Here is a 24,896-nt window from a genome sequence, read left to right on the forward strand (position 1 = left end):
TTTCTGGGTTTTTTCCCCACACTATGAAGATCAGAATACCCGTTTTGGACCGGAACATTTTGAATCAATGTCTATATTAATTTAAACACGTATTCCAACATAAAGTAAGGTGAAATTAATTTGGTCTAATGAAAAAAAAGTGTCCTCTTGTCATCTTTGGGTTGGTCCTGATGACGTCACTTACCGTAATAGATCCGAGCGTCGTCCGAGCCGTATTACCTGTTTCTGTTTCGTACATATCCTTTCGCCTGATTCCGCCAACAGTTATTGACATTTGTGTCAAAAGAAGAAAAAAACATGAAACAATATGAATTGTGAGAGAACGGGCAAAACGTGTGTACATCGTTTATGTCACGTTACACGTTATTCTGGATTGGCTCTAACGTTACATAAATGGTGATGTGTTTTTATGTCTGCTCTAATTTAACTTATATAATATATGTATAACATATATCCAGTGGATGGTTTGGGGATCCATATGTAGTATTCACAGAAAGCGTTAGATAGAACTTAAAGTACAGTTTCACCGGTCCGCAATGGGTCTATGTTTCCAGTCGGTAGAAGCTGAAGTAAACCGCGGGGCGGATGAATACATCGGAAGTGGGACTTCCTCTTGCCATATATACCGGGCCTAATTTCACACTACCGGCATTCAGCACCACTGCCGGTCGAGAAATTTAGTCGGTAGTCAAACCACAGAGAAGGGCATTTATCTTTTTTATTTATACAACTCGTTTACAAAATGCCTGGATATTCTGACAGAGACCGTGGCCGAGATAGAGATAGAGGGTGAGTACCGTTTTTTAAAAATGTTTTACAGTTTCTTCCTCGTGTGATTCGTAGAAATGGCTGACGAGACTCGTAACCAAGAAAAACCAACCGATATGCGAAACGATGTAACATTTGTAGAAAAATATGATGTGGATATTGGCTTTATTCGTTTTTATATATAGATATATATGTACAGATATCCTACGAATTATAAAAGCAGACCGTTGTCTCCGTTTAACCACCAGGCCCTGGCGGTTGAACGGGGCCCGTTGTCTTTGGCACGAGGCCTAGTTTGGCCTCGTGCCCCCGCACAGCGGCGTTTCGTTAGCCTAACTAGCTCGGCCTTAACGCTGCCACACGAGACTTTATCCTCGATACAGACAGTGGGTATCGTTAGACTACTTTAGTTAAATACAACGGCCACTCTATCAGGCCACGCGGTTACATATTCACGCGCTTACATAAGTTAACGTGCCGCTCAGCTGGCTAGTCGGCGTTTCGCCATGTGGCAGCAGCATGAATGCGGATACAAAATGCCGGCTGTTTTCCATTGTTCCTCTACTGGCTGGAAAGTATATGGCAGCTAACGTAATACATTTTCACAGAATGACGCAGTTAGGATGGAATTATTTTTTGTTTTAATATTTCTGTTTTAAGTCTTTTTTTCCCCCCTAAACTGTTTATTCAATTGCAGCTATGGCGGCAGTGGCGGTCCTCCTCGCTTTGGAGGGAACCGTGGTGGAGGAGGTGGAGGAGGAGGAGGAAAGTTCGGCAATCCCGGTGAACGACTGCGGAAGAAACAATGGAACATGGACGAGCTCCCGAAGTTTGAGAAAAACTTCTACCAACAGCATCCCGATGTTGCTCGGAGGTCTCCGGTATGTAACGTTAACACGACTTTAAATGGGCTCCCTCCTGCACATGTTATGTAATCGGTCATGACCGCAGAACTGAACTTGCTTTATTCATTCTTTCAGCAAGATGTCGAACAATACAGAAGGTCCAAAGTGATAACATTCAAGGGGAGAGAATGCCCAAATCCCATTGCCAAGTTCCACGAGGCTGCCTTTCCATGTAAGTTAAAACAAATGTTTGAAGTGTATCACAAAAGACGTTATGGTGCATCTCGTTTAATTTGATCCATCTTTCCTACAGCTTATGTGATGGATGTGATCAACAAACTGAACTGGAGTGAACCAACACCCATCCAGGCTCAAGGCTGGCCCCTGGCCCTGAGTGGCAAGGACATGGTCGGCATTGCACAGACTGGCTCTGGCAAGACGCTTTCCGTAAGTTAAATGTTCTGATCAAATACTGCATTAATCTGTACTGACAAACATCTCGGTGCCTAAGAGCCACACAATATTTTTGTCACTGAGGAAGTATAAGTTTGATTCATTCCTGCTTTTAAGCAGAAATGTACAGTTGTAGCACAACTAGCACTGCTCATTTAAATGTAAATAAAGTCGCTCTATAGGTAACGTGTGAAATTAAATATGCGAAAAGGATCAGTCTATGGATTCATATGTTGTCTACAGTGTGGCTTCAATTCATCACCACGTAGCCAATGTCTCAATTTCAACTTGTCAGCTCATTGAAGTGACTCTTGCATTTGTTTGCCCTGCAGTATCTGTTGCCTGCAATTGTGCACATCAACCACCAGCCTTTCCTGGAACGTGGGGACGGCCCCATCGTAAGTAGTCATTGTGCAACTATTTACAGGCATATCTGATATAAAATACATTATGAGCCCCTCAAAAAAGCACTTGCTTTGTCCGCTCCGTGACTTGGTAAGTTGTCGATGAAGGGAATATTACCTCATCACTGTGGGTGAGATGGCAGTGAAACTGTGGCTGACCAATCTCAATCAGTGATGATACAAACACAAATAAATACAACCTAAAAAACCTGTGGGTGGAAATGGAACACTAAGAATAAACCTTTTTGATAACGACACATCTGTCTGTGGCCTTACGTGTACTGAAATGTTATATTTTCCCTCTACAGTGCTTGGTGTTAGCCCCGACTCGTGAGCTTGCACAGCAGGTGCAACAGGTGGCTGCAGAATATGGCAGAGCTTCTCGTCTGAAGACAACCTGTATCTACGGAGGAGCACCAAAAGGACCCCAAATCCGTGACCTGGAAAGAGGTATTTAAACTTCTTCTCTTTTTATATACATTTTGGAAAGATTCTTGTGAGTTGCGTTCTCATCAATAATTTTCCATTGTAGGTGTGGAGATCTGCATCGCCACTCCAGGGCGACTCATTGACTTCCTTGAGGCAGGAAAAACAAACCTTCGTCGGTGCACATATCTTGTGCTGGATGAGGCCGACCGGATGCTTGACATGGGCTTTGAGCCTCAGATCCGTAAAATTGTCGACCAAATCAGAGTAAGTTGTTTTAATGTACAATACTGAGTTTAATGCCAGTTAATGTGTTACTTGAAGGTGATGGTTGCTAACTTGACATTGTGTTTGTAGCCTGACCGCCAGACTCTGATGTGGAGTGCCACTTGGCCCAAAGAGGTTCGTCAGCTGGCAGAGGACTTCCTGAAAGAGTACGTCCAGATCAATGTTGGGGCCCTGCAGCTCAGTGCCAACCACAACATCCTGCAAATCGTGGATGTGTGTAACGATGGCGAGAAAGAGAACAAGTGAGTAGCATGTAGTTGAAGCAGTCGTTTTCATAATAGTTTGGTGAAAGTGGCGAATTCTTTATCGAAGTTGTACTTTTAAAAAAAAAAAACTTGTGTCTTAATTTTCTTAAGGCTCATCCGTCTGCTTGAGGAAATCATGAGTGAGAAGGAGAACAAGACTATCATCTTTGTAGAGACAAAGAGACGCTGTGATGATCTCACCAGGAGAATGAGGAGGGATGGGTAAGTGTTGACATGAAATTACTGCTTCTTTTGTACTGCCCTTACAGTTCTACAATTCTTGTATGGGTGTTGATTAACAATGAGCTCTTTAATCCTGTCAGGTGGCCAGCTATGGGAATCCATGGAGATAAAAGCCAGCAGGAAAGAGACTGGGTTCTCAATGGTAAGCTTCCATCACCAGTCTGCTATAAAATACATTGTGATCCCCTTCAAAAAAGCACTTTCTTTGTCCGCTCGGTGACTTGGTAAGTTGTCGATGAAGGGAATATTACCTCGTGACTGTGGGTGAGATGGCAGTGAAACTGTGGCTGACCAATCTCAATCAGTGATGATACAAACTCAAAAATCACCCACAACCTTCAGAAACTCCGGTTTCCTGTTTTTTCACTAAAGGGTGGAAATGGAATGTGACTTGTACAACTTTCAGGACATGTTTTTATGATTTTTAAAAGCATGTTTTCTTCTTTTTTCAGAGTTCAAATATGGAAAGGCTCCAATTCTCATTGCTACAGATGTTGCCTCCAGAGGTCTAGGTCAGTACCCTCCCTGAACAGTTTTCTACTCTTAATGTATTTCAAGAAGAAAGTGTATTTGCTTTCTTTAACTCTTCTGCTTCTTTCTGAGTTTCTCCCCTGACCTGAAGGAGCAGTCTGTATGGCAAGGCCTTGGCATGACAAGCCCAGGTCTCCAGAGGGGGAAGGAGGATTCTTGGAGGTGTCCTGACTGGCGAGGCACGGGTCTCCCAGTTGTGCAGATATACAGAGGTGACCAGGCCCAAGTGCAGCATAACGCGCTGGCCTGCCTAAAAAGGGGGGGAGAGTTGCGGGCTGGCCACAGTTCCTCCCCCACACGCTCGTCTGTTCCCTGGCAATGGTTTCGACTGCTTCACACGCACCCATTCTCTGTAACTGTCCCAGCTCAAAGCCCAGCTACACTGTCTCCTATTGTCTTGCATGTATGTTCGAGCACTGCATTGCAAGCTATTTGAGCCAATTGGAAGGTGCTTTCTGTTGCGTAGACTTGTTGTAAAGCATGGGTGGAGTTAACGTCGCAGTTTCTAAACTTCTGTCGGAGGAGCAGGCCTTCGGATCGATCATACCTTCACCTCTGTAATGACATGGCTACTGGCGCTTTTGGTGACAGTGGGACATGCTAGTTGGACACTTGGGACACAAATCCAAGCTCACACTCCTCCCTCGCCTGCGTTTCAAAGTCATGTCGAGACCTGCCAACGAGAGACATTATGGTCACGTGAACACTGGGTCTGGACAAATCTTGCCGAGAGTGGGAATGCATTGTTTGTAGGCATCCTGCAAATTGATTCAGATCTACAGTTTTTTTTTTTTTTGGCAAGAGACACTGCAGTGAGCTTTAAAGCAAGCATCTTGTGAGCGTGTGACCAAGGGACCTTTTTTTTTATTACTAGTTGAAGCACACTAGGAGGCAGTAGTGTGCAAGCCTTACTGTGTAGCGACCACCTGTGGGTCATTTTACAATATGCGTGTGCTGCAATGGGAATGGACTAGTGAATGCATACTCCAAAAAATGGTAAGACTTCTGATCCCTTCTTTCCGAGGGTGGTTTGGCAGTGGTTGAAGGGGGGGGGGGGTTATTTTATTGGAAGCCAATGGAGTGTGCATCGTTCCTCTTTTCCCACCGTAGTCTCACCGAGGAGTAGCCATTTGACTATATAGTTTTGACTAATGCAATTCTTTGTGGATTTTTCCAACCATTCGTACCTCATGACCGCACTAACATGGCCTTTTTTGTTTTTGATCTGGTTGTTGTGGTGGCACTGGCGCACCTCTTTGTGTGCTGTCCTCCTGTTCCTTTATGCCACACCGCAACACAATTTTACAGATGTTGAAGATGTGAAATTTGTCATCAACTTTGACTACCCCAACAACTCTGAGGACTATATCCACCGCATTGGCAGAACCGCTCGTAGCCAAAAGACAGGCACAGCTTACACCTTCTTCACTCCAAACAACATGAGGCAGGCCACTGACCTCATCTCTGTGCTCCGCGAGGCCAACCAGGCGATCAACCCCAAGCTCCTCCAAATGGCGGAAGACAGAGGAGGTAAATCTAATTGGTGAGATACAGAAACTGTGCTGTGAATTGCAGCCCCTCTTTTTCTGCTGCGCTCCTTTATTTGTTCTAAGAAGTTGATGGGTTTACCATTTACTTCTGTATCTCAAAACTATTTTCACTTTCTACATTTTAAAAACCAAAGATGAAGGCATACGTCTCGTTTTTTAAAACGCGTCTTGCTTTTTCTTCTCAGGTCGTTCAAGGGGAGGCAGAGGTGGTGATTTCAGAGACGACCGACGGGATAGGTATTCTGGAAGGCGTGATTTTGGCAGTTTTAGGGACCGGGATAATGGCAGAGGGTTTGACAACGGACCAAATAAAGCCTTTGGCACAACTACGCAGAATGGAGGCTATGGGGGTGATGCCGCCGCCGCCAGCGGCAACGGCTTCACTGCAGCCAGCTTCAACGGTAATGGACAGTCCAACTTTAACAACCAAGCTGGAGCCTTTGGAGGCCAGAATTTCCAGGCCCAACAGTTTGCTCTCCCTAAGGGTGGCGCACAGACTGGTGCGAGTCATCCCCCATTCCCCTTCCCCCAGGCACAGGCGCCGCCGCAGCAGCATCCTCCACCGCTGGTGCCATACCCCATGCCCCCTCAGTTCGCTCAGTAAACGCACCCATACACTTGAAAGAAGTAATTTATTGCTTTTTTTTGTCTTGTTGAGTTCTACACTTATTAAAGATTTTTTTTTTTTTTTTTGTATTTACACAACAGGGTTACAAACGACATCCGCCTCTCTCAAGCCTTTTTAAGATCTGCAGTGCAACAGTAGTGTTGCAGTTTTTTTTCCTATTACTATTTAATTTGTTACATTCCCTCAGTAATGTTTAGTTATGTTTTGTACTAGGTAATTACAAATGTATTGGTTTTTTTCATGTGTATCATTGAAAGTGATGTTAAGCTCCTAATTGGAAGTGCACTGCATGATCTTTCAAATAAAACATAAAAAAAGATTTGCCGTTTCTCAGCTTTGAGTCTCACAATCTACTCTTGATGACATTGGTACTATCTTTTCTGTCCAGCAGGTGTCGTGGTAGTCAGTGTGGTACCAGAGTTGTAAATCACATTAAGGGATCTCGTGCTTCTCGCTCACTGGGTTACACTAATTGCCTTGTTTTGACACATTTCCAAACATGTTGTGATATTGTTCCACTGGCTACCTTTTAAAATCACCATTACACCAGCTTTAGTTGAGCTCAATAGGACATTGTTTTGGGGAAATTACTTTTGGTTTCTCTAACTATTACTGAGCATGGCCGTCTGGAGGTGAGCCCAATGCCATGGGCAGCTTTTCAGCGAAGCTTTGCAGGTCAACAAGCACTAGAGAACTCATCATGCGAAGATGAGGACTTTTCTGTTGCTGCTTTAATTAATCTGCTAACTGCATGCAGGAATTATACTTTTAACCAATTTAAAATGTTCAGTTATCTCTGAAAATGTGATATATGCATCTCAATTAATTAGAATATCATCAAAAAGTTAATCATAGTTCAATTAAAATGACATCTCATTGTCTAGATTCATTACTTGGTATATTTCAAGCGTTTATTTTGATCTAATTTTCCGAGATACTGAATTTGGAATCTCAGAAAATTGGAATATTGTGAATAAATTCAGTATCGTAATCGGTTAATGAACTGAAAACACCTGCAAAGGCTGAGCCTTTAAATCGTCTCAGTCTGGTTCACTAGGCTCCCCCATCATGGGGTGGAGGGTCATCGCTCAGGAAGCTGGCCGTTCCCAGAGTGCTCTATCCAAGCTCATGAAAGGAAGGAAAATGTGTGGTAGAAAAAGGATATCCCATAATAGCTGGGGGAGATTCACAAGGAGTGGACTGCGGCTGGAGTCCATGCTTCAACAGCCACCACGTTCCTGGTGTCGAGCAACTCCTGAACCAGAGACCACGTCAGAAGCATCTTACCTGGGCTCAGGAAACAGGACTGGGCTGGTCCAAAGTCCTCCTTTCAGATGAAAGTACATTTTGCATTTCATTTGGAAATCCAGGTCCCAGGTTGTCGGTGATGGTTTTGGGGGAGCCATGTCATCTGCTGCTGTGGGTCCACTGTGTTTCATCAAGTCCAAAGTCAGCGCAGCCGTCTACCGGGACATTTTAGAGCTTTATGGAGATGCATTTTCCAGCAGTGATAGTGATAATTGTTTTTTATTTCATTGTGATTTCAAAGGGTTACGAATGACACAGGATTATTTTATGTTCATGTGTGGGATGTCTAAGTATGACTCCTCACCTCCTGGCTCATGCAGGTTAAAGCACAGATATCGTGCAGTTCGTCATACTATTGGGCCTCTGGTCATCATTGATGTCATAGTCTGCTGCTTTGCATAGTCCACCTTCAAACCCTTCTCTTATAAAACTGAAACCCGGCCACAGGTCAGCGCCCTCCGATTAGAGATTAGATCTCTCGGTGAGCAATTCCTGCTGCTCAGGAGCGATGTGGGTGCAGCTGATCTAGATTGCTTTCTGCATATTTACAGAACCGAGGCCTGGAAGTATGTGTGGAACGCTCGCTGTGCAAATACTTTGTCTTCCTCAGTCATTTGCTTTCCTTTCTTTTTTTTCCACAACCAGATATGTGACAGCCGCACCCTGTGTTTGACATAACTATTTACATAAAGAAAAAACACGTTGAGCTTAATCTGTTTTTAGGAGGGGAGGGGGGCAAAGTAACAACGCTTATTCATGATGTAATGGATGTAAACTTGACTTATCTCAGATAGATTGCACACTGTGGAATTTAAACAGGTGGGCTGTGCTTGGTTGAATTGCAGGGGTGTACACAATAACGTCAACACCTGTACCGGAGGATGAAACCCTTTCGATTAACACCACATTTATGACGCTTTTGAAGTGCTGAATCAACTACTGTCGTTTTGGTTTTGTTCGTTAGCAAGAGAGCGAGATTACATTGCACGGGTGTTCGTGTTATTGTGTCCAACCCCTCCACGCCTCCTCCATATACGAGGTCCGGCCTGGACCCCTCATTGCTGCCACATAGGCTGTGCTTGGAAAGAGCATTTGAACTGTAGATCCTGTTGAGCAGTGAATAAGGGAGTGTTGACACGTAGTGTACAGAGGGATTAAAAAAAATTATGAAGTTCATGTACCACTGCGTCTCTTTGCATCATGTCTTTCTGCCCCTTTCTGAGTTATTTTGTGACTCTTTACAGTTGCTTTGTGTCTCTTTGTCGTTATTTCATGTGTTTGTGGTCGATAGGTGTCTCTCTGAGTGACATTTTGGAGGTGAGCCCCCATCCCCCTTGTAGATTCATGTAACAATGCTCCGTATCACTCCCCATATACGTTGTCATTCTGCGAGGGACCAAGGTCAAGGTCAAGGGAGACTGTACCCTGCCTCTTCTGTTGCCTCCTCGATCCTCACCGCTCTTTTGTCCCGACACGGTCTCTGCGTTATCTTCTATGTTTCTGTTCCCTCCCCTTAATCACTCCCCATCCCCCGCAGTTATGTGTGTGTGTCTGTCTGTGTGTGCGTGTTGGGTTTGTGTAGTAACTGCTCTGGGTGAGCATCGGACCCACCCAATGCAAGCATGAGACGGAGGCCTCTGGAAGTCACATTGTTCTCTACACCGGCATTGGAGCCTCCAACTCCAACCCACCCACCGTACTGTGTGGGTGTTGTGTGCCAACAATAACACGCACACACACCCTCACATAAAATGCTATGGGTGCACTATAGGGTACATACTATCTTTCCTATCAGTCTTTTTTTGGGGGGGGGGGGGGCTGCAGGTGAAATCGGCATTCTATAGACCTTGACTTGTGCAATTACACAGGGTGTGTATGTGTGTGTGTCTGATAACCACTGATACTCAGAAGTTATATCTGGGGGCTGTCAGCAATCCTCGAGGTTACAGGATAGTTATGACGATTCCCCTAAATGATAAATTGGATTCATTGATTAATCAAAGTTCTGCTGATGCATTTGCCGAACCTGTGACTTGTAGGTGTTGGAAAAACCCATTAAACCTTTTTTCCCTACAGTGCTGTTGACACGTCTCCTGGCCGGTGTCACAACTTGACCATCACTTAGACACGCGCACGGAGGCTGTGCGCGTCGAAATGAACAATAAGTTCAATTGATATCCAGCCATCGAGGGAACTATAGTTCCGCCACATTCCTCCGCAATCACACATGTCGAAACAGTGAGTGCTCCGTGATATCAGCCGCACGGAGACCGTTTCACCAAGAAAACCCAAATACACCAAAGTGTGCAGAACAATGCAGATGAACTTTTAAATGATTCGGCTCTGTCAGGGAGCCGGTATCTGATCATACATCTAAATATTTGTATACATCAGTTCGCTCAGTAAACGCACCCATACACTTGAAAGAATTAATGTATTGCTTTTTTGTCTTGTTGAGTTCTACACAAATACATTTGTGAGCAGACAGACCCATAAAAACAATAACAACCACGAGGATGAACGCAGTTAAAGGAAGAGCTCCAGGAGCTTTAAAGGCAGCGCTAGGAGCGCGCGGAACAGGTCCGCCCGGTCTGCGCCTACCGGTGACACACCTGCTGGCTCCTGGGTGGAGCTGAGACGGGTGGAGCTCAGACAGGTGGACGCTCCTTAACGGGGAGGGAGGCCAAAGACCAGAGGGCGTGAGAGGGAAGAGGAGAAGAGAGGAGAAGAGGAGTGAGAGAGAGAGGTTGGAAGAAGCAACACTCGGACTCCGATTACAACAAACAGACCAGAAGCAGGATCCCAAGATGTCGAACAATAAGGAATACAGTTCTGTAAAGCTCAGCAAGTGAGTGCTCTTTCTCTCTCCGTGTGTGTGTGTGTGTGTGTGTGTGTGTGTGTGTGTGTGTGTGTGTGTGTGTGTGTGTGTGTGTGTGTGTGTGTGTGCGTGTGTGTTTGTGTGCGCGTGCGTGTCGCGTTTCCTAGTGCGTGCGTGTCGCGTTTCCTAGTTTCATAATACTGTACTCTCTTTGGCTGTGTTTTCTTCCTAAAGGGGATGACTTAAAATGTGCCTCATGTTGCAAGCAGGGCAAGCTGATCTTGTTTGTGCCATGATCACATAAATATAAATATGCGTAAATATAAATATATACATGCACGAGGTTTCGTTTCCCGGGACCACACCGTCCACCACCAGAGGAGCCAGGTGCCCGAGCGACAACAATGACCACTGTGTTACGTCATCGGGGGGGGGGGGGTACTGACTCTAAATCCGTTTCTGGTGCCACTCGCTAAGCTGAAGGATCGCCAGGGTGCCTCTCCGTGCTCCAACGCGACACCGAGACCGCACAAGGGTGCAACGTGTTGTCATTGCGCTGTTTGAGGCAGTCGACTCGGGCGTTTTATGACGTACCACATGGCAGTCAATGCGTGGTCTGTTGAGACTGCGCAACCTTCAGGTGTGTAGCGCTCCCTCCCAGCGGGGCGTGCCGCGCGGCCAGAGGCTGGAGGAGCGGCGGAGCGGCGGAGCGGCTCTCTGCTGGTCTGAACCGACTGGCCTTTCAATGGGAGCGACTGATCCGCTCTAGGCCTGGTGGTCGTGGTTGTTTGGTCATTTTATTATTATGAGAACAACAGCTGTGTTGTTAAATGTCTTTAGCTCTCAGCTATGAATGAACTCGCCCACATGTTGGACCTTTGCAGCGGAGATAAGAGCCTGTTAGAGAGGAAGTATTCAGAGCCTATACTGAAGTAAAAGTACTACTCATACCACAAGTATAAGTACTACTCATACCACCAGTAAAAGTACTACATGGAACATGTTATTAATGTAAAAGTATACGTAAGTAGAAGTACTATTCATACCACAAGTAAAAGTCCTGCATTGAATATGTTATTATGGTAAAAGTATGGACAAAATGTATCAGGAAAATGTACTTAATGTGACTCAAAAATGTACAATGGGCCTTTTTATATATCGGCCTTCTGCATCATTAGGCTAGTATTACTTACTGTTGAAGTTGACCAGATATTGAACTAATGATTACTTCAATTATGGACTCATCTCCTGATTTGATTCATTCATTCATTAAAAGGAATGGCAGCATGAAAATGCAGATAATCAACACAAATAAATTATCTTAATTTTCTTTTAAGCTCTACTCCAATATACTGTTGGGTAGTTTAGTATAATAATCTATGAGATTGAATGTGTTTTGCATACAAAAGAGTCTGTCACGCGTAACTATTGGAAGTGACATAAGGATAAAATACTCAAGGAACAGTAGTAGTGCAAAGTCACATTCCATCATTGGGAGTAATAAGAAGAAGTCACACCACACCTATACGAGCCAACATGTCTGACTACAACTGGTAAAGCCATACGTATTAATGACACTGATAAGAGCTGAATGGGTCTGTCACACAGCATTCCTGACTGGTAATTGTAGACAACCCCTCCCTCCCCCGTCCTCTACAATGTGTCCCACCGGGTCCTGAACCGGGTGTGTCACAATAAATAGTTGGCTTTCATATCACAGCTGAGGAGGAATGACAGAGCAAACAATCCAAAGAGCACAAACAGGTCTGGAGAGCTCACGGTGACATGCTGTCGAGCGGGTGAAGGAATCTTCTTTGTTGGGGCCCTCGGTGGGAGTTATGGCCAGGAAGTGTTTCATGAGAGTGTTTCATGTGCAAACGCCAGTGGTGGGAAATAACTAACTGCATTTACTCGAGTACTTGTACTTAAGTACAACTTTCAGGTGTTTTATTTCTTGTTCAAATACCTTGTCATCAATATAACGTCATATATATGTTCTCTTTAATATTGTGAATTGTTAACATTATTTAGGTGGAGACTTCAAGTAAGCCCAGTGTTTTTTTTTTAAAAAGGTGCAACTAAACTAAACTTTTATGCTACTCCACCACACTTAAGAGGGAAATATTGGGCTCCACTACACTCATTTGACAGCAGTGTTTATTTGAAGATCACAATTATACACACAAAACAGCTGATTAACTTCTAAAATATGAACTATATAAACTACTTATTAGCATGGAAGTGGATTAGCTGATGTAGATATTTAAGTAAAAAATAAAAAGCTATTTAATAACGGTAACAAGAGTATATCTTACCTTTTTGACCATCATCTCTCTGTGCTTTTAGGATTCAGGCCAATGACCTGGCTGTGGTGGTTTCTCGCATGCAGAGCAATGCAGACCAAGTCGAGAAGAACATCCTGAGGTCAGAGGGGCTGCTGAAAGTGGTAAGAAGACCATGTTGGACATGAGTACATTGACACTGGCTTATTATTTTGATACCCAAAAGTCGTCACTAGATCAGTTTTGCGCCATAAAATCGATAGTAGTATTTATTCTTTAATTTTGGAACAAAATCTTTTTTTTCTGTATCATTTATTGAACTTGCACTGCAGGGAGTCGGTCCTTTTTAATGTAAATGAAGCAGTATTAAAAACAGGCTTTTGGAAGGAAGACCACCAGTACTAATGTCAGGCAGCACTTGATGTGATATTATGATCTCCGGTTTTTGACACTATAAATCAGCTCAAAAAAACACCAAACCAGCTTAAATAGGACATGATTCAAAGCTTTTATTAAATCCGAAGAGCTCAGAAACACATGAGCTCAGAAATGTGTGATATTGGGCTATATAAAATAAACTGAATTGAATTGAATCTTCCCGCCTGTAGGACACGGAGCGTGACGGGAAGACGCAGCCTCTGATGCACCAGAAGGAGAACGCAGAGAACCTGGTGCAGGCTGAGGGGCTGCTGAAGGACCTCTTCATGGACGCGGACAAGGCCAAGAGGCTGCAGCACCCGCAGGCCTTCGAGATAGAGCGAGAGTGAGTTTGTTCTGGCGTGGCACATACACACACACACACATACACACACACACATGCACATGCACATGCACAAAGGCACGCGTGAATACCAACAGTCACACCTCAAAACTCGCTGTGTCGCATACCTTCCAGATAATCCTGACTGAGTCATTTCCACATTCCCCTTGAGTGCTCTCCACCCATCTACTCACCAGTCACTGAGTCGATTGTGTTCTCCTTTTTCAGCGTGAAGAATCTCCACGACCGCTGGGTGAAGGACTGCACCACCTACAGGGAACTGTACACCAAGGCGGTCGTTTTGGGACCGAGCCCAAAGATCGGCTGGGGTCCTCTGCTGGATGAAAAACTGGTGGGTTCAAGCTCGGTCAAATCTTTTTTGTTTTAGCTGACCATCCCCCACTCTGTCACAAATGTCATTGAACAATGATCTGATTCGCGATACCGTGATTCACAGAACCAGTTGAAGGCGGACGCCTATGGCCCCAACCTGACGGACGTGGAGAAGCAGACGGCGGTGCACAACGTTCTGCACCAGGAGATCGAGGCCTACAGCGGCCAGCTGAAACTCAACACCACCGCCTCCAAGGTAGCGGCGCAAACACGGCGCGTAAATGCACTCTGCGGGACTTCGTGCACGATGAGTCGTTTTCACCCGTTTTCTTTTTTCCGTATTTGTTTGGCAGGAGCAGTACGCCGCCCTCAAAGAGAAGTATGCTGAGCTTTGTGTGAGTTGAGTTTTTCTTCTTCTTTTTTGTTGTTGTTGACTCCGGTGTGTTTAACTTTTAAATGGATGTGTAAACGTGCATGTGCCCGTTGTGCGTTCTGCAGGAGAGCTCCCAGCTGAGGCGCAACAAGCTGGCCTCTCTGTACGAGTACGTGCAGAGCTGCAGCAAGGAGCTGGCCTACCTGTCGGGCCAGCAGGAGAGGATCCTCCAGAGGGACTGGAGCGATCGCATGGTCGACCCCCCGGGCGTCCGTATGGAGTACGAGGTGAGGGTGTCCTGATGGCGATGCCATTGTTGACTGAATTAAGAGTACGACAACTTTGTTTGTCAGGTTGCCTCGAGTGGCCAGCGGGTGTAACCAGTATGGTGCACAGTAAGCTGCGTATATAGCCGCTGGGAGAATTTTATTTGAATACTTGGAACACAATGTCGTCGACATCCCACTTCAATGTTGTTTCTGCTCGTCAACAGAAATTCAAAAACAGCGGACTGCTTGCGCACGAGAGTGAGATCAACAAGCTGCAGGAGGAAGGAGATCGTCTGGTTGAAGCGAAACACCCCGGCAGCTCAACCATAAAGGTCAGCTGCTTCCGGCACTCATCTGTATGATAACTGTGATGTATCACCATAGTCCTGATGGTCAGATGAATGGAATTGAATGACTTTAATGGAGGCGGTTTCCTTTATCAGGTGCACAGAGACGCCGTGCAGACTGAGTGGCAATCCTTCCTCAACTTGTGCCTGGCTCAGGAGACGCACCTGGACAACATTGAAGACTACAAGAAGGTAGCGAGCCTCGAGCCCCCACCACACTGGGACATTATTTCTTCCGCTAAATCAACCGGTCCACTGACGCGGCTATTTGTCCAATGCAGTTCCAGCTGGAGGCAGAGACACTGGCCGAGTCCCTGGAGAGGCTCAACTCCTCCATGCACCCAAAGGCTGTGGCCGAGAAGAGCAACCCTCAGGTCCTGTTGGCGCTGGAGGTACGCCGGTGTTTTCAAGCTCGTGTCACATGGTTGATGGCAGGGATGCTGGGAAAAGAAAGAAACCAGTAACTCATATTTACTCAGTGATATGTTGTTCTGCATTTGTTTTGAATAATTCTTGTGTACGAATTAACATTTAGCTGTTTGTATTCTTATAAAACGAGCAACATATTGAGAGAATAATAGAATAATTTAGTGCAGACAATGAGAAGGCAAACAAAGCCAATGCCAGCTTTATTTATGTTGTCCTGACAAACAGATCACACATAAGAAAAAAAGAGTAACATCCAATCAAATGTTCAGATGAAAAAAATGCAAATGGAGCTAAAACTACCTTATTCCGCATTATAAATCTAAGATGTTATGATAAACATGTCCGTGTGTTGACGCGTAGTATTTGTTCAGACTGTGAGGTTTGTGAGATCTGTTCCAAAAAGCAGGTTCACTGAGTATGCATAAAACTTCTGATGAATTTTCTTAAGAATCATTCCAAAAACGGACTTATGAATAATATATAAGAGAATGGGACTTTAACACTTTTTATAAAGAAAGTCAGTGCAACTTTTAGCAAACGGATTCCGTAGTGCAGAAGTGTTAGACAAAGTTTACATATGTACCCACAATGCCATCCCTCACTGAATCAAACAATAATAAGCTGACAAATGTAACTTCTCGGACCTGGGTCACATTTTTTTGATTTATAAAAAAGCTTAGCTTATTTTGGTTGTTTTTTCGACTTGTACAACTGAAATACAAATATGAAAAATATATGAACAATGGGTCATTCATACCTCAGTTTTTGCATTTGTTCTAATCTTTGCATGCAAATTCCTTTTACGTCATACTGACTCACTCTAATTTGGACTGACTTCTGGATACTGCATCTTATATTTTACTAGACACATTAATTATGCTATTTAAAAAAATCTCTAAATTTGAGAGCACATCACAGCTTCATGTCACGTGTCACGATCAAGACGATACCCATATACCCCATCATATGTGCTTGAGTATATTAGCATCCTAGAGGAAAGCTAGGAACGATATTTTCACAATGTGAATATTACAGTATGATACATGGGATTTGATCAAAAAAGAGTTAAATAATTAAATATAATATAGTTTTTACAATTTTTTTTTTACAATAGTTTTTAATTTTTTGTGTCTTTGAAACCTTTCTGTGTTTCACAGCTCGGCAAATGTAGTACATGTGGTACCTGTAGTACCTGTGGTACATGTGGGATACACGTTATGTCCTTGTTTGCGTTGCTTCGGTTCTAATTCAATAACACCCCCAGGGAGATGCACCAGCGGTAAAGAGGAATGAGCAACGCCTTGCTACCCTCAGGGAGCTCAGCAGCATCATCGTGCCTCTGAAGTTACGCCGGGTGAAGCCCACCACAGCCACCACTGCAGTGTCCCTGTGTGACTGGGCCGATACCGTGGCAAAGGTACGCTTTGATATACAAACTTGATCAGGAATATTCTCCTTGTGTTGTCTTGTCTTTCATCATCTTCTCCGTGTGGTTCAGGACACAGTGAGGCGCGGTGAGGTGCTGAGCCTGAAGTCAAACTCTGACAATAAGAACTGGGAGCTTCAGAGCAGCAGCGGGAAGACCAGAACCCTACCCGGGGCATGTTTTATGGTCCCCCCACCTGATGCTGAGGTGCTGGAGGAAGTGAACAGGTACCGAGTGCAAACTTACCACCTCCACTATATGCTTTCCGTACGTTGTTTCGTTATGTGACGTCAAGCCTGTGACGGATGTGAATGAAACCATCGGATGTCTATGTGTGTTCAGTCTGGACAGAGCACTGGGCGAACTAAAGGGCCGTAGATCTGCACTGATGGCCTCCTTGAAGAACTCCACTGTGGAGGTGGTCCGCCCTCAGAAGGCAGGTGAGAAGAAAGACATCTCAACAGGACAGCATTATTATGTCTTCCCCGGCTAGGAGACCATGGCAGAATCTTTGACCGGAGATTTGGGCTCATTTAAGATTCCATTGTTGTTTTTGCTCCTCCTCAGCCGCTGTTCAAAGGGCTCCAGAAGATCCCAGAGCTGCCAAGCTCACCAGTGACATAGACAAGCTCAAAGAAGCCCTGGATCGGAGCGAAAAAGAAATCCTGAGTCGGCTCAGAGCCCCGCTGGACAACCGCAACCCCACACAAGACCTGGCCAAAAGACTGCAAGAGCACGAGGTGAACACTTTGATAATAAAGGTTACAGTTGCATCATCTTCATTGATGCTGCTCCTCCACTTTTGAAGAGTTCAGTTCAGTTCAGTTCGGCTTTGAACAAAGAGTCCTCAAGGCGAGATTTTAGTGTCCATAAATGAGGATCTCCCGTTGCACAATCTGCTTTTTCTTGTATTGTTTTTGTACCTGTCAAAGGGCTGCAGATGGAAATGAGTTGGTACCTAAGATAGATGGATGGATAGATGGATGGATAGATGGATAGATGGATAGATTGATAGATAGATGGATACTTTATTCATCCCCAGAGGGAAATATGTTTGTAGCAGCAGCAAGCAAGGTTACAATAAAATAAAATACAATAAAATCTGATAAAAAGCATCTTTTCTCTTTTTTGAGAGCAACGTGATTTGGTATATAAGGAACTAGAACTAAACACATCTGTCTTGTCGTGATCCACGTGACTTTGTCCTCCAGAAATCTGCCTCGACTGTGAGAAAGCTGGATTCTGAGAAGTCTGCGATGCAGAGAGCTATGGAGCCTCTACTGGCCGAGAAGTCCCCGGGACCCATCACCTCGACACTGCCTCTCAAACTCAGTGCTGTCAACAACAAGATTGATAACATCAACACCCTCATCGATCTTTACCAAAAAAAGTAAGAAAAGTTTCCCTTTCATCAAATATTTGGAATTAAGGCAAGAAGCACATTTGTATTTAAAAATCTTTCCCCTTAACCAGAGCTACAGCCTCAATGTTCCTAGAGAAGCAGAAGCAGAACGTGGAAGGCATCGTCTCCGGGTTTGAGGACAAGCTTGCTAAAGATGGCGCCGTTCTTGATGAACCGAACGCCCTCCCAAATCGCCACCAGCAGCTGCAGGTGTTTTACTTTATAATGCAACCAAGAACTGTCAGATATTTAACAATTTCACGATTGGTTTATATGAGGGGATAAAGCATGGGATGCCCTTAAAGTAGTGATGTAACGGATCGCCCCTCGCGGTTCCTTAATTACACAGTTTAAGTATATTCATTAATATTATATTCAGTAAAATATGCAATCAGGACAACGTCATTAATACTCTTCTAGTCGCCGATCTCTGATATTGTTACATTGTAAACAAACAATCTGTGTATAAATCAACAGGAGGAGAGCTAGTAAGGTTAGCAGCACTGCTAACGGTCAACGAACAAAGGTTCCGTTATGATGCGTTCAAGCTCTGTTCAGTGAAAATGAGTATTGGACAAAGGTCAATTATGAAGTTATCATGATGTGTTCTCATGTAATCTAATGGTGAGAAACTTGATTTAAATACAGCCTTTTGAAGGAGATATTTTCAACAACAAACATAAATGGATATTAGAGATGAATTATGGCCTGTTTAAAATACCTCCAAGCAGCTTATAATATATCTAAAATATATTTAAAACTACTAATGACAAGATTTTGTTTTAATCCATAAAAATACAATATTGTATTTCCCAATCATTAGTCATTTAGTGTGTTTTTATGAAGAAAACAAAGTAAAAGGATAACATTTTGAATTGTTGATGGTTTACACTTACTTTAGAGTGGTTGAAATTATTTTTTGGATAGTATCTAGCCGTGTGGACCAGCTGTACAATCAAACAGCAAAAAGGGATCTGTATCTGCAAATATGGATTATCAATAATCAGGCATTAGTATCGGTGGCAAAAGAAATGTGATCAGGGATCTCTAAAAGTTATATTTGTTAAAGAAGAATTGTGCTGATCTAATCCGTGATCCTGATCCGTGACTTTTATGATCCGTTGCACCACTCCCGAAAAGGGATCAGAACTTGTAATTTTCTTTATCTCAGTTACTTTTTCTTATGCCAAACAGCTTACGCGTAAGGACGTCGCCGCAAAAAAGGACGAGTTGAATAATTTGGGCAGCGACTTTGACCAGACGGAGCAAGCATGCAGGACCTTGCAGCAGAGTTTCAATGAATACTGTCCAGACATCCGCCGCCAAGAGAACGAGGTGAAACGTCTGAGGAGCCGTTACATAAATGTCAACAATCAGCTCCAGGAAAGGTGAGTAAACAGGATTCAGGAATGGTTGTTGTAACTGTATTTTTTTTTTAAAACTTTTATTTAAAATAGTTGTTTTTGGTATTTTGCCTTAGGTCTGGTCTCATAAAGGAAGCAAGTAATAAAAACCAAGATTTCCAGAATGCTGCTCAGTCACTGGATTTCTTCCTGGTAAATTTGCCCAATAATGCGATCAAACCTACAGATGACGTGGCCCAGATAACAGCCAAGCAGAACTCTCAGAAGGTTAGCAGAAGCATTGCTTAACACACATTAACCGGTCTCCAAATGTACATACAAACTAACTCAAGTCTGTGTGGATTACATGTCTTGTTTAGAAAATTATTGAGGACATCAAGAAGAAATCTGGCGATTTAGACCAAGTCAAGCATCTCTCTCACGATCTGCAGGGCGTTTTAAACGTGAGTTCGGAGAATATGATTATTCTCATCTACAGTTGATTAGGTATGCACTTCCAAGTACTTTATCCTTTAATTTTCTTTCAGGAGTATGGCGTTAAGTCGAACACTTACCGTAGCACTCTGAATGATGACGACGACGACAATGATACCAATGATGATGACAATGATGGACCTGTTCTGAAGAAACGTCATACGTCCACTATGACTCAGGCTGTACAGAGAAAGGTACACGTATAGACAAACACCTATAAGTAAACTCAAGACTGTTCACTGTCGTCTTCTATTTCTAAACTGATTTTGCCTTCTGCTTCTATTACAGGAGCAAGATCTACTGAACCTTTTCTCTGAGGTGTCTGCAGAAAACAACCAACTTCTCAAACAGTTGGGGACGGCGAAGAACATCAAAGCCATGGTAGGATATTATGGAATCAGAATAACGTCAACAACTCTCAAGTATTGGAAGAATAATTCCTAATGTTTTGTGCCCAAAATAATCATCTCCTTTGTCTTTTTTATTCATGTGCAGAATGAAGATAAAGTTAGTCAGGTGGTGGTCCATCAGCAGCTACAGCTACAGAGCCAGAGGAAGGACATGGAGAAGAGTGATATTCTGAAAAGGGAATTAAATGAGGAAATTGAGAGGCGCTTACATGCTGAAAGAGACCTGGAAACCTTCCGTAAGAGGTTTGTGTCTCTGAAGAACAGGAGAGGAGTGGAGAGGTTGGAGGAGAAGGAGGTGGTGCAATACTACCGTGACCCCAAACTGGAGTCGGAAATAAAGTCCTTTAAAGATCGGATCCAGGATGAAACATCGAAAAGGTCAAGTACCCATTCAGACATAGAAATTATACATGATAGGATTATCAAGGTAAAAACGCAGCTGATGAAAATCGAACCAAAACTGGTGACCAAGCTACTGTTTGAATACGAGAGAGACCCACAGCTTGACAAAGACGCCATCAAAATGAGGGAAGAAATGCACAGGATACAACTGGAGCTCCAAACAAGAGATTCTGAGGCAGTTCATGTGAAAACTGAGCTCACGGTTCTGTCTCAGCAGAAGCAAAAAATCAGGAATACGATTGTTAAGAAGGAAGTGGTGAGGCTTGAAAAGGATCCGGAGATGCTGAAAGCTGTTCTCACTTTCCAAGGGCATATCTCGGAGGAGGAACTCCGGTCCAAGTCGCTAAACGATAGCATTTTTAGCACAAGGAGTCAGATAAACACACTCGAGAGGATCATTCCCACCATCCAACCCAAGATCGTCACCAAGGTGGTGAAGCAAGTACAGCAAGATAAAGAAATGCTGGAAGAGTCGAAGAAACTACGAATAGCCTTAGAGGAGGAGAAGGATGAGAACGTAATCTTGATGAAGGACCTGACCACCTTGCATCTGCGTTACAGTGAGGTGGACAAGCTCAGGGCTAAAGTTGAGGTCAAGGAGATCCTCAATGAGATCTACAGAGTTGATCCTGAGACAGAAGTCGAGCTGGTGCGTCTGAAGAAAGAGCTGCAGGATTCCGGCAGTCACTGTGTAGACCTGGAAAAAGACATCAAGACACTGATAATGACTCTGACTACCCTGCGTGCTCAGAAACCCAAAGTCGAGTACAAAGAGGTGACCCAGGAGGTGATCAAAGAAGAGAAGAGCCCAGAGGTCACCAGGGAATTGCAAAGGCTAAACAACCAAGCCTCCCGTCTGCTCGTCAACTATGAAACCACCCTGGAGCTGCTGACCCGCCTACGTAAAGAAAGAGACGAGCTGAAGGCTGAAAAATCCAAGGTGGAGACGAAGCTAGTCAATAAAGAGATCATCAAATATGAAAACGACCCACTTATTGAGAAAGAGGCTGACAGAGTTCGGAAGAATGTAAGAGAAGAGATTCAACAACGTCGCAATGTGGAGGAGTGTCTCTTTGACCTCCAGAACCAATACATTATCCTTGAAAGGCAGAAGCCAGAGGAAAAAGTTGTCATGCAGGAAATGGTGCGTCTTCAGAAGGACCCCAAGCAGTTACTGGAGCATGATAAGTTGAACAAGAACCTGGACGATGAAATGAAAAGCCGGAGAAAGCTTGAATTGGAGGTCAGACACCTAAGAGCCCTGCTTCAAGACAAAGAGAATACCCTGGCTCAGATGGACGACCGTCACAAGAAGATTCAAGTAGAGACCGAGCTAAGGCAGATCAAGTCTCGCATTCTTGAACTGGAAAACTCTCCGTTGCCCGTTGAGGAAAATATTGTCATCGAGGAGGTCCTGAAAGTGGAGAGGGACCCTCAGCTGGAAAAACTTACTGATGGTATACGTCTCGACATGGAGACGGAGAGCACCAATATCAGTCGTCTAGAGAGAGAAACCCGCAACTTGAGGGTCAAGTTGGAAATTCTACAAAAAGAGAAGTCAATTGAGAAGGTTGTTTACAGAGAGGTTGTTCGCGTAGAACCCGACCCGGCAGTGGAGGCTGAAAGGGAACATCTTAGAGAGCTTGTAACACAGCAGAGGAATCTCCGGCGTGATCAGGAGGAGAACACGCAGAGCATCCACATCCGACTTGCTCACCTGCAGTCATCGCAGTTGGTAACTTCTCAGGAGGAGGCCATTCTCCTCACCAACAGAGATACCCTGCACAGGGAGAAGGAGGATACACTCAGACAGCTCAAAATGCTCGAGTCTCAAAGACAGAACATTAGTATAACGTTTCAGCAACAGTCAAAGCTGCTGAGTGAGAGAAACCAGAATGTACGGCAAAGGAGTCTTAAAACCTCCACTGAGATGCAGCGGCTGGAGAAAGAAATCCTCAAGGAGAAAGACAAATTATACCAGAGAGACTCACTCATCAAGGAGCTGCAGGACAACATCCAGAAAGACGACCACTCGGAAACTCACACCAGGGAGACAAATCTGTCCACGAAGATCACCATCCTGGATCCAGAAACTGGGAGAGACATGTCTCCCTATGATGCCTACATGCAGGGGCTAATCGATCGCAAGAACTACATTCACCTGGCGGAGTTAGAGTGTGACTGGGAGGAAATCACCTCAACTGGTCCAGATGGGGATACAACAATTATTCAGGATCGTAAAAGTGGGAAGCAGTACTCGATCAAGGATGCTCTGAGGAGTGGCCGCTTGACCCAGTTTGACGTGTCTCGCTACAAGGATGGAAAAATGTCAATTTCTGAGTTTGCCCTTCTTGTTACAGGGGATACAAGAACACCCATCGTTCCTCCAATACCAATCCCAAGATCACCCACCAGACCCACCCCAACCAGTCCCTTATACTCCATGCCAACCTCCATGAGGTCCTCCTATACCAACCTCAACACTCAACACACTGGCAGTTTGAACAACCTCAACGCTCAACACACTGGCAGTTTGAACAACCTCAGCACTCAACCGTCAGCAGGTGATGAGTATTTCCCCATCTCTGGTGTTTTCGACACCACCACTGAAAGCCGCATGTCTGTGCGAAGTGCCCTGACCCGCAAACTTATTGATGCTGACACAGCTCTGAAGCTGCTGGAGGCACAAGCAGCCTCCGGGGGAATTGTCGATCTCTCCATGAAGGACAAACTGTCCGTCCACAAGGCAGCTGAACGCGGTCTCATTGACTCGAGTGACATGTACAAGCTTCTGAATGCCCAGAAGGCCTTCACTGGAGTTGAGGATCCCATGACCAAAGACCGTCTCGCAGTGGGACAGGCCGCCAAGAAAGGGTATATTCCCCAAGAAAATGCCAGGAGGTACATGGAGGCGCAGTACCTGACTGGTGGGCTTGTGAATCCCTCTAAAGCAGGACGCCTAACTGTCAAAGAAGCTCTTGCCGGTAATATTATAGACAGCACAACAGCCGAGGAGCTGCAAGATGAAGCTTCCCACACAAAGGAGCTGGTAGACCCCGTTACTAAAGAGAAGATATCATACAAGCAGGCGATGGATAGGTGTCAGAGAGACAACAGCACGGGCCTCCTGCTGCTTCCTGCAGCCTCTACTGATGCCATAACTGCCCCATCATACTCAAACTATCGTTTCAATTCCTACAAGAAATACTAGATGTGAACTTTAAGATGTTTTATTTGCCGCAGCTAGTGGTGCTGCAGGGTGTTTGCAAGTGTTGATTCACATAAAGATATAAATTAGCATTTTTATCTTCACACATTTTTTTGGTAAAGCTATACACGTGGATCTGCTTTTTTAAGGGCTATTTTGGGGTCTGATGTAAAAATGAGGGTAATGTTTGTTTTATATCAGAAATTGTTTTTCAGCTCTCTCAAGCTAAATCCTTCATCAGTGCTTATTAAACGCCACACGCCTCACATTTATTTTTCTGTCTTATTATTTGAAATACCAACAGTCGATTGGTCAAAAACATATGTGTAATTAGAGTTTGTTTGGGGTGTTCACGACGCAATAATGTTGACGATCAAATGATGATCTTCATTCTGACCTCCGCTTTTTAACTGCATGTCTGTAAATTCTTAGTCTTGCTATTAATATTAATGGGTTCATAGAATTTATTCCCATTTCCAGGAACAACTTGCTCCACGAGACAAGGAATCCTCTACTGTATCTAATACTTTAGCTGTACCTAATGTACAATGCTCGTAAACCCTGGCGGGTCATGTGCTTAGAAATTATGGATTATGGATAAAGATTAAATATGACTCGAGCATGTAGTGTGTTAAGGTAAACAAGGTCAAACTCTTGGGTTTACATGGATGAAACCCATGTGTAATTATAAAAGTGAAACCTATAACATTAGGACAGGGACCCACAGAGTCCATTTCCTTCTAAGCCGTCATAAATGACCTCCTGACCTCCATAGAGGATTTTTTCATCCTGGTCTCACAAAAAAAGGTAGACAAAGGTTTAAAATCCCTTTTTCCTGGCCAGGGGTTAAAATGCCATATTGGATGGGGATTTTTTCTGAAAGACCCCATCTGATCCCACAGTGGAGTTT

At 44.2% G+C, this 24,896-nt stretch overlaps 2 protein-coding genes across 3 annotated transcripts; both read left to right on the forward strand.

The window, feature by feature from the left end:
* The first annotated feature begins 622 nt into the window (after positions 1-622).
* ddx5 (DEAD (Asp-Glu-Ala-Asp) box helicase 5) lies at positions 623-6,700 on the forward strand. Of its 2 annotated transcripts, none has more exons than XM_034538716.1 (13): positions 623-789; positions 1,466-1,649; positions 1,749-1,845; positions 1,927-2,060; positions 2,399-2,464; positions 2,779-2,920; positions 3,003-3,163; positions 3,254-3,426; positions 3,541-3,651; positions 3,753-3,814; positions 4,125-4,184; positions 5,512-5,733; positions 5,939-6,700. In XM_034538716.1, exons 1-13 carry the CDS (start codon positions 743-745, stop codon positions 6,355-6,357), a joined length of 1,878 nt encoding a protein of 625 aa, XP_034394607.1. In that variant the 5' UTR covers positions 623-742; the 3' UTR covers positions 6,358-6,700. The 2 variants fall into 2 exon arrangements, with proteins under 2 accessions (XP_034394607.1, XP_034394608.1); XM_034538717.1 differs by having other exon boundaries at positions 624-789; positions 5,512-5,746.
* Positions 6,701-10,375: 3,675 nt separating this feature from the next.
* On the forward strand, positions 10,376-24,258 carry evplb (envoplakin b). Its single transcript, XM_034540116.1, has 22 exons — positions 10,376-10,537; positions 12,854-12,953; positions 13,398-13,552; positions 13,778-13,901; positions 14,007-14,138; positions 14,236-14,277; positions 14,381-14,542; positions 14,749-14,856; positions 14,968-15,063; positions 15,153-15,263; positions 16,565-16,717; positions 16,799-16,953; positions 17,069-17,166; positions 17,294-17,466; positions 17,938-18,116; positions 18,200-18,338; positions 19,323-19,516; positions 19,609-19,759; positions 19,852-19,935; positions 20,020-20,160; positions 20,255-20,347; positions 20,462-24,258. Exons 1-22 carry the CDS (start codon positions 10,497-10,499, stop codon positions 23,987-23,989), a joined length of 6,159 nt encoding a protein of 2,052 aa, XP_034396007.1. The 5' UTR covers positions 10,376-10,496; the 3' UTR covers positions 23,990-24,258.
* The last annotated feature ends 638 nt before the right edge of the window (positions 24,259-24,896 follow it).

Source organism: Cyclopterus lumpus, chromosome 8 (assembly GCF_009769545.1).
Source record: "Cyclopterus lumpus isolate fCycLum1 chromosome 8, fCycLum1.pri, whole genome shotgun sequence".
Lineage (NCBI taxonomy): Eukaryota > Metazoa > Chordata > Actinopteri > Perciformes > Cyclopteridae > Cyclopterus > Cyclopterus lumpus.

What these genes read in the sequence shown, in the direction of transcription:
- ddx5 (XM_034538716.1), top strand. Translation starts at nt 743, where the DNA reads ATGCCTGGATATTCTGACAGAGACCGTGGCCGAGATAGAGATAGAGG. An exon ending in ATGTTGCTCGGAGGTCTCCG is followed by an intron (nt 1,650 to 1,748) that starts GTATGTAACGTT and finishes TCATTCTTTCAG; the next exon opens with CAAGATGTCGAACAATACAG. An exon ending in AATGGCGGAAGACAGAGGAG is followed by an intron (nt 5,734 to 5,938) that starts GTAAATCTAATT and finishes TTTTCTTCTCAG; the next exon opens with GTCGTTCAAGGGGAGGCAGA.
- evplb (XM_034540116.1), top strand. Translation starts at nt 10,497, where the DNA reads ATGTCGAACAATAAGGAATACAGTTCTGTAAAGCTCAGCAA. An exon ending in GGTCCGCCCTCAGAAGGCAG is followed by an intron (nt 17,167 to 17,293) that starts GTGAGAAGAAAG and finishes GCTCCTCCTCAG; the next exon opens with CCGCTGTTCAAAGGGCTCCA. An exon ending in ATCGCCACCAGCAGCTGCAG is followed by an intron (nt 18,339 to 19,322) that starts GTGTTTTACTTT and finishes TATGCCAAACAG; the next exon opens with CTTACGCGTAAGGACGTCGC.